This window comes from Canis lupus, chromosome 22, assembly GCF_048164855.1.
Source record: "Canis lupus baileyi chromosome 22, mCanLup2.hap1, whole genome shotgun sequence".
NCBI lineage: Eukaryota > Metazoa > Chordata > Mammalia > Carnivora > Canidae > Canis > Canis lupus.
In genome coordinates this window covers 21,726,631-21,742,463 of record NC_132859.1, presented here as the reverse complement: position 1 = coordinate 21,742,463, position 15,833 = coordinate 21,726,631, and the positions used below count along the sequence as shown (strand labels likewise).

The 15,833-nt window shown below is 48.5% G+C and overlaps 1 protein-coding gene across 2 annotated transcripts in view; it reads right to left on the bottom strand.

Moving 5' to 3' along the window:
* The window catches only part of SLCO2A1 (solute carrier organic anion transporter family member 2A1), an 80,641-nt gene that overhangs the window by 36,311 nt on the left and 28,497 nt on the right, over nt 1–15,833 (bottom strand). For both annotated transcript variants that reach the window (XM_072792679.1, XM_072792678.1), the window contains exons 2-3: nt 7,365–7,502; nt 1,847–2,009 (exon numbers count right to left, since the gene is read on the bottom strand). In XM_072792679.1, the coding sequence (XP_072648780.1) occupies nt 1,847–2,009; nt 7,365–7,502 (301 nt within the window). The remainder of the gene's footprint in view (nt 1–1,846; nt 2,010–7,364; nt 7,503–15,833) is intronic.

The window sequence follows — 15,833 nt, the reverse complement described above, 5'->3', positions numbered from 1 at the left end:
CTCAGTTATTCCATCCCCCCACCCACCTCTCCTCCAGCAACCTTTAGTTTGTTTCCTAGAGCTAAGAGTCCTTTATGGTTTGCCTCCCTCTCTGATTTCATCTTATTTTATTTTTCCCTCCCTTCCCCTATGACTCTGTTTTGTTTCTTAAATTTCACATACGAGTGAAATCATATGGTATTTGTCTTTCTCTGACTGACTTATCTCACTTAGCATAATGCCCTTGTCTTATTCCTTTTTTAAAAAAGGTATCTGGCAACCCAAGTATCCATCAACAGGTGAGTGGATACATAAAATGTGCCATATCCATACAATGGTATATTATTCAGCCACAAAGAAGTGAAATTCAGATACATGTTACAATATGGATGATCTTTGAAAACATGATGCAATGTGAAATAAGCTAGATACAAAAGGACACATACTGTATGATTCCACTTAAATGAAATATCTAGAATGGGCAAATTTATAGACACAGAAGGAAGATTAGAGATAACCAGAGGCTGGGGAGGGAATAATGGGGAGTGATTGCTTAACGGGTAGTGTCTGCTTGGTGTTAATGGAAAAATTCTGGAAATAGTGGTGATAATTGCACAGTATCATGAATATAATGAATGCCACTGAATTGTATACTTCCATGAGTTAAGATGGCAACTTTTATGTTTTATGTATACTTTACCACATTAAAAAAATAACATAATCGGGGCACCTCAGTGGCTCAGTGAGTTAAGTGTCCAACTCTTGATCTCAGCTCAGGTCTTGATCTCAGGGTTATGAGTTCAAGCTCCATGTAGGGCTCCATCCCTACTTAAGTAGTGTGGAGCCTACTTAAACACACACACACACACACACACACACACAAACCAAAAGTTAATATACCAAAACCACTGTACACCTTAATTGGGTAAGCTACACATATAGTATGTGAATTATGTCTCAATAAATCTGTTTAAAGAGAAAAGGAAAAATAAAAGAAGTATCTGAAGGAAAACAGATATATCTTAATGATCAGTACGTGTTTGTTGTATTTTTTCTTTACTTTGCTATATTTTGATTTTTTCATATTAAAAAATAAAACAATTTTTAAAGAAAAGGGAACTCTCACCAGGCAATATTGTGTTATTTAATTCCTTGTTTATTACTTAGGTAAAATCGTCATACATCTCTCTCTACCACAGGGCATGTCACTAAGAACAAGAGACTCTGTGCTACAGGAGGACCATTTGCGTAAGAATGAGGAGACCTGGGTCTGTTTCTCCCTAACTGACTGGTGCCCCTGGGAAAGTTACTGGACAACTTTGAGTGCCAAGTTCTCATCTTAGACCTTTTCTCTTCCTTTCACAGGTGTCCAGGAGAATCAAATGAGATCACAGTTTAAGTGCACTGTAACCTAAAGAATGATGGATGAATGTACAAATGTCAGGAAGTATTAAACACAGGATTAAACATGCAGAAAATCCACAGATCTCATCGTGGGCAATGCTTTTGACCCTCTGCCAAGCCCATCACAGGCACTGCTCGGAGGCATCCCCACTTGTGTGCACTGGATCATTCCTTGCATGAAGCACAGGGAATTATAGGGAATCACAGGGGGAGGTGAGCCACCAGCTGCATGCTCCGACCTCAGCAAGCCAGGGCTGCTCCAAAGCTCTGCATAATTCCACACGTTTTCACTTTCAGATATGCTTCGAGGAGAAGCAAAACAATAAAAGCCAACGACACTTTCTGGTAAGAGAACATAGCATAGCCTGGAGTGGTAGCCACTGCCCCAGAAGCATCCCCACCAACTTTGGTGAGATGCCCATTCTTTCCTTATGCCCTTGAAGCAGGAGTTGAGGCCACTTACCAACGCTGGCCAAGGTGTACTGGTAGGGCTCTGACAGGAAGTGTGGGAGGGTGAGGATGAAGGCACCCGAAGCTAGGAGGAGACCCCCAATGCCAATCAGCCGTGGACGGTGCACCCGGCTGCCAAAGTAGCTGACAAAGATGATGAGGATGGCATTGCTGATCTGCAGAGAGAGCAGAGGGGCCGAGTGAGACCAGAAACTTTGTCCCTACTCACCCACAGAGGAGACCTGACTGTACCTGCTCCAGGAAAAGCAGAGAGGCAAGAGGCCGCCCACTGTCAGCCTTGCCCAGACAGCCTCACCGTGGGCCCAAGATGTGCTGTTTCCGTCCTCCCCTATGTCAGAATCCCCTCCCAGTCTCAGCCTCCTGGACCAGACAAAGGGAAGAATCTAGAAACCGTGAAAAGCTCATAGCCTCAATTTCAAACATCTTAGGTCCAAACCTTTTGGGGCAAAGTCCAAAGGAAGCCTAGGAACATCACATGCTCTCTAACTAAATGCCCTAAGGATGCCGCCTGGTAGTCAGGATAACCACCAAGCAATGGGTACTATCTCATTTCATCAAGCAACAGCTCTCTTTTTATGACAACACTGGGACTCAAAATAGTAGGGAACTTGCCCTTGCTATGAGGCTAGGAGGCAGCTGGAATGGGGAATGCCTGGGTTTAAAGCACCCAGTCTTAACTGGACTGGTCTACTGCCTCTTGGAGAAGCGGGTCTCTGCCCCAGCAGCTCTGCTCCTGCCCTGCCCGTTGGGCTTCCTTCCACTCCTGGCAGTGAGGGAGGAGGACTAAGCCACCCCTAAGTTCCTTTTCTGGCTGCAAACATCAGTAACTCTGTGTCCTTGGTGCTCCCTGGGAGGCCTGGTCTCTGAGCCCCACCCTGTGCCAGGGGAGGGAACTGGAGGCCCACCCTAGGGAGCAAGGTCCAAAATGATAAAACGGGGTGTTGGCAGATCTTCTGACTACAACTCCTCCAAAGAGATGATCCTCTGCCCCAGAATGTAAGCTCATCTGGACTGGAGGAGCCCTGGATGTCAGTACCCACAGCCCTGCCCTGTCCACAACATAGCCTCCTTCCGGCTGGAAAAGCAACGGCCCTGTCTCAGGAAACAGGAACCAAAGTCTTGGTATGTGGTTCTCATCAAGATCATCAACTGGCCAATCCTCAGTTTTCTTCTTACTTGATCTCTAGGCACCATGTGATTCAGGTGGCCATTCCTTCCTTCCTGAAATACTTCTTTTACTGAGTTTCTCAGTTTCTTCATTTTCTTCCCCTGATGGCTTCTTCTCCATTTCCTTGGGTGGTTCCTCCTCACCTCCCTGAACTCTCAACTCTCATAGCTCACTCCCTGAACCTCTACTCTTCTCTTGGTGAGCTCATCCGGTCCCATGGCTTTACATGCTATGTGTGTGCTTCTAATTCTCACAGGCTTAGCACACCCAAACCTCATGTCTCATCTTCCCCTCAAAAACCTGGCCGCCCCACCCCAGTCCTCCTCATCTCAATGGCACCTGCATCCTACCAATCAGTGGCTCAAGCGAAACACCTGAGCACCATCCCTGACTGCTCTTTCACACTCACATGCAGCCATCAGCAATCCCACCACCTGGACCTTCAGCAGCCACCTGGAAGCTGCTTCTCTCTACCTTTATCGCTACCTCCTAGTCTAAGCAACCACCATATGCTATCTGAACTATTATGGTAGCCTCCACCCTGGGCTCCTTGCCTCCACTCTTGCCTCCCAGTAGCCTATTCACCCAGCAGACAGAGTCAGACAGAGTGGTCAAGTCAGACCATGTTCCCTCCATTTAAACCCCAAACAATAAAGGGCAAAGTCTGTCCCAGAGCCTCCCGAGCCCTCTAGAGCCTGCACCCCTTCTCTGTGAAGGCTCTGATCTGTGCTCCTCCACCTTCTCCTTCCCTTCATCCCAGCTGCTCTGCCTCTAGCTGTTCTCCTAACTCACACACATACCCTCCTCTGAGCCTTTGTACTTGCTGCTCCTTCCCTCATCTGTCCACAGGACTCCCTTGACATCTAACCTACTTTAAACCTCTGCTCAGATGGTAACTTCTTACTAAGGGCTTCTCTGAGAAATAAGGAGGTAAAGTGGGTGAAACGAGTGAAGGTGCTCCAAAGGTACAAACTTCAGTTATAAATAAGCAAGTACTGGGATATAATGCCAAGCATGGTGACTATAGTTAAACAACACCATGGGACCGGATGAGCTCACCAAGAGAAGTTGTAACCTTGTGAGGTGCTGGATGTAGACTTATTGTGGTGGTCATTTTGCAATACATACAAAGGCCCAAACATTATGTTGTATACCTGAAACTAATATCATGTTAAGTGTCAATTATATCTCAATAAAAAAAGGAGTTAGGTAAAACTTACATTTATAACAATTAAATACCACTTAAAACTTTAGTTATATGTAAATATATTTTAAAATACAACCACCATTCTCCTCCGTGGCTTTATTTTTCTTCATAGCATTTGTTGTAACCCAATCTACCAAGTTTTATTTATTTAAATAAATAAATTAAATAATTAATATTGTTTATTTATATAAACAAATGTCATATTTATCATTAGAATGATATATGAACAGAGATGTTTATCTGTCTGTTCATTCCTGCTCCCTGCACCTAGAGCAATATTTGACACATAGGTGGTACTCATTAAATATTTGTTGACTAAGTAAATGAATGAACAAATGATTGGCTTTTTCAAGAGGACACAATTGCCCAGAAGATCCCTCCTTTGTGGAAATGAGTAATATGGTTTATAATATATACAAAAAGAGGGTGTGAGGGTGTGTAGGGAGGCAGCCTAGCCTGATCCAGGAGATTCTGAAACCCATACCTGGAAGCAAAGCTTTATTCTTATGCTTCTTAGAGCTCATCTCCCCCATGTTTTTATTTCTCCAGCATTTTTTCAAGAACTGATTATAAGTGTCAGACTATGTCTGCTAGGCTAACTGAAGCTGACTTTAAAAGGTCTGGGTGAGGGATGACAGAGCACCCCAAAGGCCAAGGAGGCCTGGGGTGCCCAGGCCCCATGCATCTGGGCTGGCCCTTGAAGCATTCCCAGGGCATGCACTCATTTTTTTTGGAAGAAAGTGGGACCTCCACACCTGTTGTAGCTGATGCTGGCTTAAGTCTTTGGTCCCCAAACTTTTCTTCAGCAGTGGAGTCCCTTTGCAAAAAGTTTTTCCATAATGTACTATACTATAATACAATATAATATATCATTGTATATAAATTGTGTATAAATGAAGCTGTTCTAGCTGAGGAGAGGAGGGCCTCCACAGTCCACACCTCACCCCCTCAGCAGCCCCTACAACAGCTCTGTAGACTTTCTGTTAGATTATTGGAAAGTCTGTTATCAAGCCCTGTTGTAACACATCCCTGCCCATCAGGGTCCCAAACCCAGGGGGCCCCAGGGCAAACTGGTGGGAGACATTCAGGCTGGGGCCTCCAGGGCTCCCTCTGGTTTTGTCTGCTCAGACCTGGCCTTTAGCAGTGGGTAGGAGAAGCAGCTGCTTCACAGACCAAGATGCCCATGTCTTCTCCCATAAGCCAAGTTCCTGGTCTTGCCGTTGGCCTTTTGTGCCCAGCCTTCCTCTCCCCTTCACTCACCCATCAGTCTGGAAAGCTCTGAGACTGGGTAGCCTGATACTAATCTGACACTGATTAATAGTGTGCCTAGAACACCATGTTGAGGAGGATTCAGAGTCTGGACTTAGCATGAAAGAGGACTCTGACTACTGATGCCTGCCAGGGTCTTGGGATAGGACTGCAGTGACACAAATGCCAGAGAGGCTGTCTTCCCTCCATGAGTGAGGACAACATGTGCCAGGCGTATTGTTAAAGTCCTAGGCCAACATGAAGAAGGTGCATTCCATGTGATGGGTGCTGTGATCAGCGCTGTGTGGGAGCTCACAGCGCTGCAGGAGCACAACCCACGTGGAGAGGTAGACCGGCCACCGGTGGCACCAGGAAGCCAAAACACGGGTGTGCACACACACATGCATACACACTAAAACACACAGACACAGATGCAGGCAGAGGAAGCAGTGGCTCTGGGAGGGAGTTCAGAGGACAGGGTCTGAGGCCAGTAGAGCTGACTGTATGGGAGACAGCCCATGATGCAGGAATACATGCAGAGAGGGGAGGCAAGAGAGATTCTTCTGGCGATGTGTTTGGAGGAGAGCATTTGGAGCAGAGCAGGGCTGTGGACAAGGGAGCAGGGAGGATTGGTCGAAGAGGCGGTTGGGGGTTCAGAGCGGCCATGAGACAGACCCAGGCTCAGATGCTGGCTCACTGTGTGCGTGTACGTGGCCAGCCTGGATGGGGCACTTAGGCTTTAGATGCAAGTTTCCTCCTCTGGATAACACGGCTAGGCAGAGACATCCCCACTCCTAGGACTGAAAGGGGGATCTGGCACAGGGCAGAGGTTCCTGAGGGCACTGCTGTGTAGGCCATTGAGGGCAAAGGAGTGAAGGGCAAAGAGCACTTCCAGCTGGGAGCAGGATGGAGGACAGGGAAACTGAAAGGTAGTGGCTGAGGGTGGTGCCAGGAGGCAACCCACCTTCTTTTGCGGCTCCGTCTTAGAAGCTGCCCTGGTGGGGGCCAGGCTCTGGATTACCATATCAGCCTGAATTCCACTAAGTCAAGGGAAGATCTAATTTTGCTCTGGGAGGGGGAGGCCACTGCCTCCACCCCAGAACGGTGGGCCTTGTGGAAAGAGAAGAGAGAAGCCAGGCCAGGGAGACCTGCCTCCTTACCCGGAGCCACTGGTGTTGCAGCCACAATGGAGGGGGCTCTGCTGCCTCCTTGGCCTCTTCCTCCCTGGTTTCCAGTGACTCCTAGCTAGCCCTGTCCTCTGACCTCCCATTCCCGATCTCTGAGGCCACCCCACCTTCCTCTGACCTTGATGAGCAGTCACGGAGGGACATGTGAAACCCACGTTGCTGACAGGTCACAGAGATCTGACCTTGTTTGGGAGTCAGGGCCATTGAGCAGCTCTGGCTGCTGTGATCCTCATAAGACAGGAGCCACCAGGCCTGGGGCCACTTCTCCACCTGCATCCCTGAGACTCATCACCAATCCCCCTCCAGAAACTGAGGATGAGTAGAGGCCACGTACACTTGTGGGCGGCCACACAACTCAATTAGAGAGACCCAGGGTTTGGAGGCAGATGGCCCTGCATACCTGGGGCGAGCTGCTGCACACCCTCAGCCGTGGTGCCCTCATCCATCAGGTGGGAAGGAGTAGAGCACCTGCTCACAGGGCTGCTGTGACTAGGCCCCAAGGTCAGGCGCTGCCAGAGGCTCTTGGCTCAGAGTCGAGTGCAGGGAAGCCTCAGGCAATGTAGCTAGTAGTCCCTAGAACACATTCCCCATGTGCACAGCCTGGTCCCCGTTCCCCTGCCCCTCCTAGAGCCCCTAACCAGACCCTGTGATGGGGGGTGGTGCGCAAGTGGAGTCTGAGGGACCAGAACCTCCTGCTTACCTCATTCAAGCTGGAGATGAGACCTGAGGAGGAACTGGAGAGGCCAAAGCGCTTCTCGATGGTGGTGAGGCTGCTCTTGAAGTAGGCGCTGTACAGGAGCTGGCACAGCTGCAGGAGGCCATGGCAGAGCACGAACACCTGGGGGAAGACACGCCGGCTGGTGAGGCCTCTGGACGGGAGCCCTGCCTATGACCTTGGCCTTCCGCTGTGGGACCTCCGTGGCAGGAGGTCCACAGCCTGGCCTGTTTCCTCGCCTGTTACTTGGGAACACCTCCGTCATGGGATGGTCCTGAGGGTGAAACCGTACCACGGCCACACCGGGGCTCTCCCCCATGGCCTCGCTCGGTGCTGTCCCCCATTGCCTTCATGCCCGCCACTCCTATCACCGTCAGCATAAATGGTGCCACAAAACCACAGGGCTGGAGAAGCGCCCCCAAGGCAAAGGCCTGACTCTTCAGCCCCACACCCGGGGCACTCAGCACCTTGATTTGCTCTCTCACTGTACCACTGTGCCCTCCCCTCCTGTGTCCTGGGAGGCCTAGAGGCTACTCTCCAACCGGTCCCGGTTACTCCCAGGGGCATGACACACCCCAAGTCACATTGCTTCACTCTTCTTGACCTGTCCTCCACTTCCCTCTCCACCATCAACACCTATTCTCCGAGGCTCACCTCTAAGGCACCACAATGGGCTCTTAAGCTACCCGGTTTGAGTGGGTATCCCCCAGCTTGTCATCACCTCTTATTGGGGGTCCTGGATGGGTGATGGGGCCCTGGGGAAGGCCCCAGGGCATTGTCTCTGCATCCTACCCCACCCCATATGCCTGTCCTGTGGGTATGAGTAAACATGAATGTGAGGTAACATTCATGTAACATCTGTAGTTGGCTCCAGGCTGAGCGCTGGGATTTCCTGGGTTCTTAGCTGGTGGGTTGGGCCAGAGCAGGCTCAGCACCAGAAGTCCCACATCCCCTGTAAGGTGCCCCTTTCTGGAGATTGCACTTTTCCTTCAGGGATGGGCGGGGCGGGGATGTTTCACAGGCTGCCAAAGTTCTTTCCTTAATTGAAGGGCTGGCATCTTAGGACAGCAACTGGGACTCCACCTTCATTTCCGTTTCCTTACACAGCCAAGCCCACCCTCCGTGCAGGGGCCCCTCTCCAGGCTGTGGGCCAGAGCTGACATTCCCTCTCCTACCTGCTAGGGCAGAGCCTTCATGAGGCCAGCCTGGGGCTTCTGACAGGGCCCGTCACTGGCTGCCACCCACGCACCATGCTCACGGTCTCCAAATCTGAGGAGGCCATTACAGCCACAAAATCACATGCCTCTCCAAATTGTCTCCTGTCTGAGCCCGCGGCCACCCAGCTCCTCACCAGGGACAGAAGGAAGTAGAGGTAGCACGCCCTCCCTGTGTCCCTAGGGAGCCTTTGCTCTGCTTTGCTTCATACATCAGAATTCTTAAGATTTCATGATAAAGGTGTTTTTGAAAGCAGTCTAAGGGCTTTTACAAACAGGGAACTGAAGTCCAGAGAGGGGGATCCAAAGTGCCTGCCTAGCTAGCATACTGCATGCAGCTGGCCCATTGGGCTTATGTGCCAGGCCCTTGAGATGCCTGGAACCAGTTTGGGGCCTGCCTCTCACTTCACAGTGCAACCTTAGCCAGTTCCCGCCCTCTTGGGCCCTTGATTTCCCTGTGAGGTAATTGGGCTAAATTGGTGGTTCTTAACTCAGTTTTTATCCATAATCACCTGGTAGGAGGTGGTGGTGCCTTTGAAATATAGAAGTCAGGCCCAAACCCAGGCCTCCTGAATTAAAATTGGTGGAAGCCCCCTGATTTCTCCTTGGTGCCTCTCCTACTTGACGTGCTCTCTGTGTGCCAGTCATGCCCTGCCCCAGGCTCACCTCTCGCCCTGGATTACTGCAGCAATCTCTCACGAGCCTCCCGCCTGCCCCCTAAAAGCCCTCCATCCCACCACCCCAGAGACAACTTTCTCAAACTGAAATGTGAGCAGGCTATCCCCAAATTAACACCGCTCACTGGCCCTCTCACTTCCTATAAGATAAAAGCCAATGCCCTTGGCATGATATTTAAGATGCTACAGATCCCAGACCTTGTGTGCCTCTGGATCCATGCCCTGCTGTGACTGACGTATTTTATGAAGATGGCTAAACCAATATCTCCCATCCCACATGCATCTCTTCCACTGTGACAATGACATTCCTTCTCATCAAGAGGTGGAGTCTCCCTCCCCTTCAATCAGGGCTGATCTTTGTTACTTCCTTCTAATGAAGAGAATGAAGCAGAAGTGATGCTATGTGGCCTCTGAAGATGAGTCCTGACACTGATAGAGGATCCATCTAGCTTCTTCCCCCTTGGGACCCTTAGAAGCCAGACCTCACATTGTAAGGAAGTCCAATCTTCCCTGCTCATGGAGCGGTCACGTATTGCTGTTCCCGCCAACTCCAGCTAAAGTTTCAATCTGCAACCAGCATCCACTGCCAGACATATTACTGAAAGAGCCTCCGGAGGATTCCAGCCCCAGCCTTCATGCCAAATGGGGCAGAAATGAGCTATCCCACCAAGCCTTATATAGATGGCAGATCTGTGAACAAACCGAATGCTGGCATTGTTTGAAGCACAAAGTTTTTGGTTGCTTTGCAATGCAGCACTAGATTGCTTGTAACACCTGCTGCCATAACCTTGCCCTTCAAACTTCACCGAGGTCAAACTACTCAAGTTTCCCACAGCACACATTCATTATCTGTGTCTCTGCTCACAATCTGGACAGAATTATCTCCCCCTTCTTGGTCTGGAAAACTAATTCTTGGCATGTCTTGCCCAGCGTGGGGCTCAGTTATGTGTCTAGTTCAAAGTTGCTTCTAAAAACCCCAGTACCAAAAAAAAAATAAAATAAAATAAAAAAAAAAAAAAAAAAAAAAAACCCAGTACCCTGTTGCTGCAGAGGCCTCTTGATGGCTTGGCACATGGCTGGCATTAGAGGGAACACCCAGTAGGTGTGAGGGCTGTCATAGCAGCCTGAGAGAGTACGAGGTCTGGACCAAACAATGGGCAGTGGGGATGCAGGGAGGCACCTGTAGAGGTTGAACTGATACGGCTGTCACCGATTCAAGGTGGAAGAAAAGGGGCAGAGTTTCCAGCCTCAGGGCCAGGAAGGGAGCAAGGCAATGTGTGGGAGACAGGGGCTCCAGGTGGGGGGCTGTATACAGAGGGGGAGGACAGGAGTTCAGTTTTAGAACACCAGAGTTTCTGCTTATAAAGCTCAGAAAAGACCAGTCTCCCTCTAGCCAAATTAGTAATGAATTAATAGGCGTGACTAACCTCTACCAAATTCCCCAGCAGTCTCATGAGAGGAAGGTGAGGACAGTGGGAGAAAAAAATCTGTCTCATGTCTTTCCTGAAAGGTATGCCTTTGTTCTTTTTCCAGTAAATACAGAAATCCCCCGTTTTTTCCCCCTTGATACTAGATAGCAGACTCCACCTAGAGCCGGCCGGCACCTTTTCACATCCTATGCCCCCTCACAGAGCCAACTTCATCACCAGCTTTTGGCCACTGCAGCCCTGCAGGTCTGGGTGCTTTATGGGTATCCTGATAAAAGTGCTGGCATATATGCAGGCCTCTCATTCCAATGGATTTAGCAGATGGAGAAGAATGAGAAGATACATGGCTGCAGGGAAGGGAGTGCCAGCAAGGGAAAGATGTAGATGGATGGTTCCAGCAGAGCCTTCTGGCCAGGACCACCCTGAGCTTATGCAGACTGGACCCTGGGACCACCACCCAGGCTGCTTGACCTTACCAAGAACCCACTCCATGGCCAGCATGAGATGAAGCACCAAACACTTGATACTTGCAAGAGAAATAGAACATAGGGTTTAAGAAACCATGTGGATGCCCTGGTGGGAGAAGGAAGAAGTTTGCTAGTTGAATTGCCATCACCCTCCACCATCCTTTAGACAACACAGTGCTACGGGTTTGGATAGTTTGGATTCAGAGTCAAACCAGTGTACGTTTCAATCTTGACTCTGCAAGGAATGGCATGACCCTTGGCTCCTTATCTTACCTCTCTGATAGCAGCTTCCCTGCTACGAAATAGGAACTCTGATGATTGCTGTTCATGGGGCTGTTGGGAAGCATCCACAGAGGCATGTTTAAGCACCTGGCACCCCCCTGGGCCACAGCGAGTGTCACACATATGAGGGATATTCAGTAAGTGGAGATTTCTCCCACTGCCTCACTTGCCCAAGTAACTGAGCCTCTCTGTTGCTTTCCATCCTCCTGCAGCATGAGAACTCTAGAGCAGAATTTCCCACAAGGTGCCCTGCAGAACACTATTCACTCGAGATGCTTGGAGTTGAAAGCATTCTCAGGAGGAAAAAGTGTGGAAAATTGTGCTTACTATCATCCTGCCTCTTGAATATTCACAAATCATTTAGCATATTAAAGACTCTGAGAGGGATCCCTGGGTGGCGCAGCGGTTTGGTGCCTGCCTTTGGCCCAGGGCGCGATCCTGGAGACCCGGGATCGAATCCCACATCAGGTTCCCGGTGCATGGAGCCTGCTTCTCCCTCTGCCTGTGTCTCTGCCTTTCTCTCTCTCTCTCTCTCTCTCTCTCTCTGTGTGTGTGTGTGACTATCATAAATAAATAAAAATTAAAAAAAAAAAGACTCTGAGAAAAGTCTTCGGTAAAAAACTGCTTAACTGTTTTATCCAACTTTCTCCATACTTCTCCAACCATGGATGCCCCTCCCACCACATACACTTTAACACACACACACACACACACACGTGTGTGTGTGTGTATATATAAATATATATATATTTGTATAACAGGTACTAGCACTTTGCAAAATATACTTTAAGGAAGATCCCATGTCCCTTTTAGAAAGTGGCTTACAGTAGAATCAGCCTTGTGATTTCTTCACAAAACAAAAATAAAATAAAGACATATTATATGGGCCATATTATTGTTCTTAAAATAGCAAACCATGATTTTCTATCCCCTCACTCGGCTTTTATTCCTCTTCATGGTGCTTCCTGCTTCCTAAAATTATATCATTCTCGTTTATCAGCACCTTCCCCCACCAGAGACTGCACGGAGGAATGATGATGAATGGTTTTTAGGGTGCCACTTCCCCATTGCCTGGGACGATGTCTGGTCTGTAGCTGGGCTCACTTGTTGTCAGGTAAATGAATGTGTCTTTAAACACTCTTAACTCATGAGTCCTTGCTCCAGGAACTTGTCCATCAGAGCAGCCATTCAGGAAGCTGCAGGTTCATTCCAATGGTCTGTCCTCAGTGATGGATGAATCCAAACCTTCAGTCCTCCCCTAGGTCAGTCCACAGGCCACAAAGGTCACAAGGCACAAAGCTGCATGTGTCTGTTCCCCTGCCCCTCTCATTTACTTGGCTCAATGCTAAATGATTGTTGGTTATTTCTAAACCCAAATAAAAAAGTTCAACATTTGCATTGGTCTGAAGGGGCTTTCTGGGGTGGTAGAAATATTTTATATCTTGATTGTGGCAGTATTTACACAGGTGTATACATCTGTCAAAACTCATCAATCAATCTGAATACTTGATTATATGTAAGCTATCTTTCAATAGAGTTGATTTAAGGGAAACTAATTTTTAAATAGACTTGCAACCATGAAAGGATTCAAAATAGTGTTCTGAGGCTTTTGAAAGGAATTCCACAGTTTTGTTTTTTAGGGGGAGGAAGGAGGGGCAGAGGGGGATAGGGAGGGAGGGAGAGAGAGAGGAGAGAGAGAGAGAGAGAATCTCAAGCAGGTTCCACATCCAGCATGGAAACCAACACAGGGCTCGATCCCAGGACCCTGAGATCATGACTTGAGCTGAAATCAAGAGTTGGACACTTAACCAACTGAGCCCTCCAGGTGCCCCATTTTGTTTTATTAATATTATGAGCACTGGCAGTGTCATTGGAATACATTTATTTATCCAAGGAGCCCACTTTGAAAGGGTCAGAAGCCATGTAAATGGCTAAGTTTGTGTGGTGTGCCAATATAAACAGCTAGTGTGTAAAACTGTACATGTCTTTAGGCACATCTTGTAGAAGGAAGCTCGAGGAAAAGGCTAAGGCAGGGGATGGCAGGGTTTGGCAGGCAGGAAGCTCTAAGACCCAAATGCTTACACCCATAGCTTCATTCCTCCTCTCAACCCTAACAAACATGAAGAGGAAGCTTGGAGAGGAGGCAACTGGGGAAACTGGGGTGGTCATGAAGATCTTTCTCCTAATGAAGAGAACTCTTTTTGCTACCTGTGCCAAAGAGCTGCTAAAGGCTGATGAGATGCTGCGATGCCAAGTGAAGGTTCAGAGTGGGGCCCGGGGCTCCAGCCAAGCTTGAAGATGTAAGTAATACAGCCATAAAGGGTGAACCAGAAGGACAAGGAGGGAAACCTCTGCAGCTCAGGATGAGTGAGACAGGGTCAAAGTACAGCCAAGACGTGGTATCCTTTATCTGTTCATTACCCTCTTTTCCAAACTAAGTGTTAGGGCTATGATCTGAGGCATCCACTCATTTATTATAGGGACATTGGGTAGAAGTTCTAAAATGTGTAAGAAATTGCTACCTGTTTGATCACTGACTCTGCTGTCAACCACTTCTGATTTTGTCCACATATATTCTGGGGAAGGCAAAACTCTAAATTCACTTGATGCCTGACGTCCACAAGGATGGGATATCTCTGAGATAATTTAGTACACTGAGGGAGCCTAAGAGTGGGAAGAAAACCATCAGGAGCAGGAAGTGGGGCCTGATTGAGACATAGGCTGTGACCTCCCAGTTTGAACAACTGCTTTGCTCCACAAGTGGCAGCTGCCAGCAATCTAAATGGAACTATTTTTTGGAAGAAGGAAGGAAGGAAGGGAGGTGGAGGTGGGAGGGAGGGAGGAAGGGAGGGGAGAGAAGAAAGAGAGGGAAGGAGGAAAGGAAAACCAGGATGACGGAGGGAGGGAGGGAGGAGAAAGAAAAGAAGAGCATAGTAAGACCTTATTTTCACTTGCGCCAGCAATTTGGGGAGAGTTCAGGGGTGTGCTGAGGGCCACTCTACAGTTCCCTGAGTTAGGGAGGAGACCCCACAGTGCCACTTGCTTTTGTTCTTCCAACATCTGGGAGTCAAAATCTGGCCCCAGAGTCCATTCTGTTGCTCCCATCTCTATGCCGGAGCCCCAGACAGGCTCACACATCTCTCAGGAAGCACCAGAACTGCACAGCCATGCTGACAACCCAATGGGGTTTGAGCAACACTAGGCAATCAGAAACCCCTTTTCACAGTCAGCTGGAATCTCTCCTATGTAATCATAAATCCATTTACATTTCTTTTCTCTTTTTCACTTTCCCCCTTCATTTTGAATCAATGTATTATGTGCATATGTTTTAAAAAATCAAGTAACACAGAAGGGCTTAGAATGCCGAGGCCCAGGCCTGCACTCAGCTCAAGCCCACCACCAGTGCAGCACCTCAGGGACAGCCACCTCTGGGTTTAGCTTTTCCAAGGATTATCTCCACACGTATCAAAATAACACGCTTGTTCTGCAGTTTCCTGATTTGTCACTTTAGACTGCAAGCCATTATAGGGGAGAACTTGTATCACTTGTTCTCGCATCTCCCACCCCTCTCCCTGTTCCTCCCAACTTGTAATGGTTCTATGCATATTTGCGTTAATACTGGATCACTTCACTCTGTGACAAGCCAGCTGGGAGCCAGAAGGAACAGGGCCTCCCTTCCCAGTGCATACCCATGCTAGCTGATGGTTCCTCAGCTCAAGGAGAAGGTTATCTATGCTTCCCAGGGGTAAAGGGATTGCTCTATAACCCCTTGGGGTTCAGCCCCACTTCTCATTTCTGTCTCTGCCACATCTCCTTGTTCTAAATCTGTTGCTCTCTAGGGCCATGCCCAGTCCACTGGCTACCCACACTGTAGGCCCCATGCATGCACGCCCATGAGAGTGGTCCTTCCTTGGTCCTTCGACATTCCCAACTACCTCCATCTTGCTAAAATTATTGCAACTATTCATCCATTCATAATCTCTTTCCCTTTTCTCCTCTTTTTTCTGTGACTGGCTTTCACCATTCTTTCATTCATTACTCTCATTATAATGAGGGTGATGGAGATGAGGGGAGAAAAATGTGTGCAGTCTGCCATCTTGAATCATAAACCCAATGTCTTTCCGATGCTAGTCTAGCAAACAAAGTGATAATTCCATGCCCACTTTTCTAATGGGGAAAAGAATAGTATACACTTGTCAGTCAGTGGACTAAGTAGTCAAACCAAAACGTGTACTCAGGTCTTTCTCTACAACTCTCTTCCATGACCTCCCTACTACACTCATCCATTCTGAAACCTCATTTATTTGACCAGAATCTTCCAAAGTGGTTGGTGTGTCTCCAACAGAAGGCAGATGGCCAGAGACCAGTGCTGGCTCTGAGTGTTGCC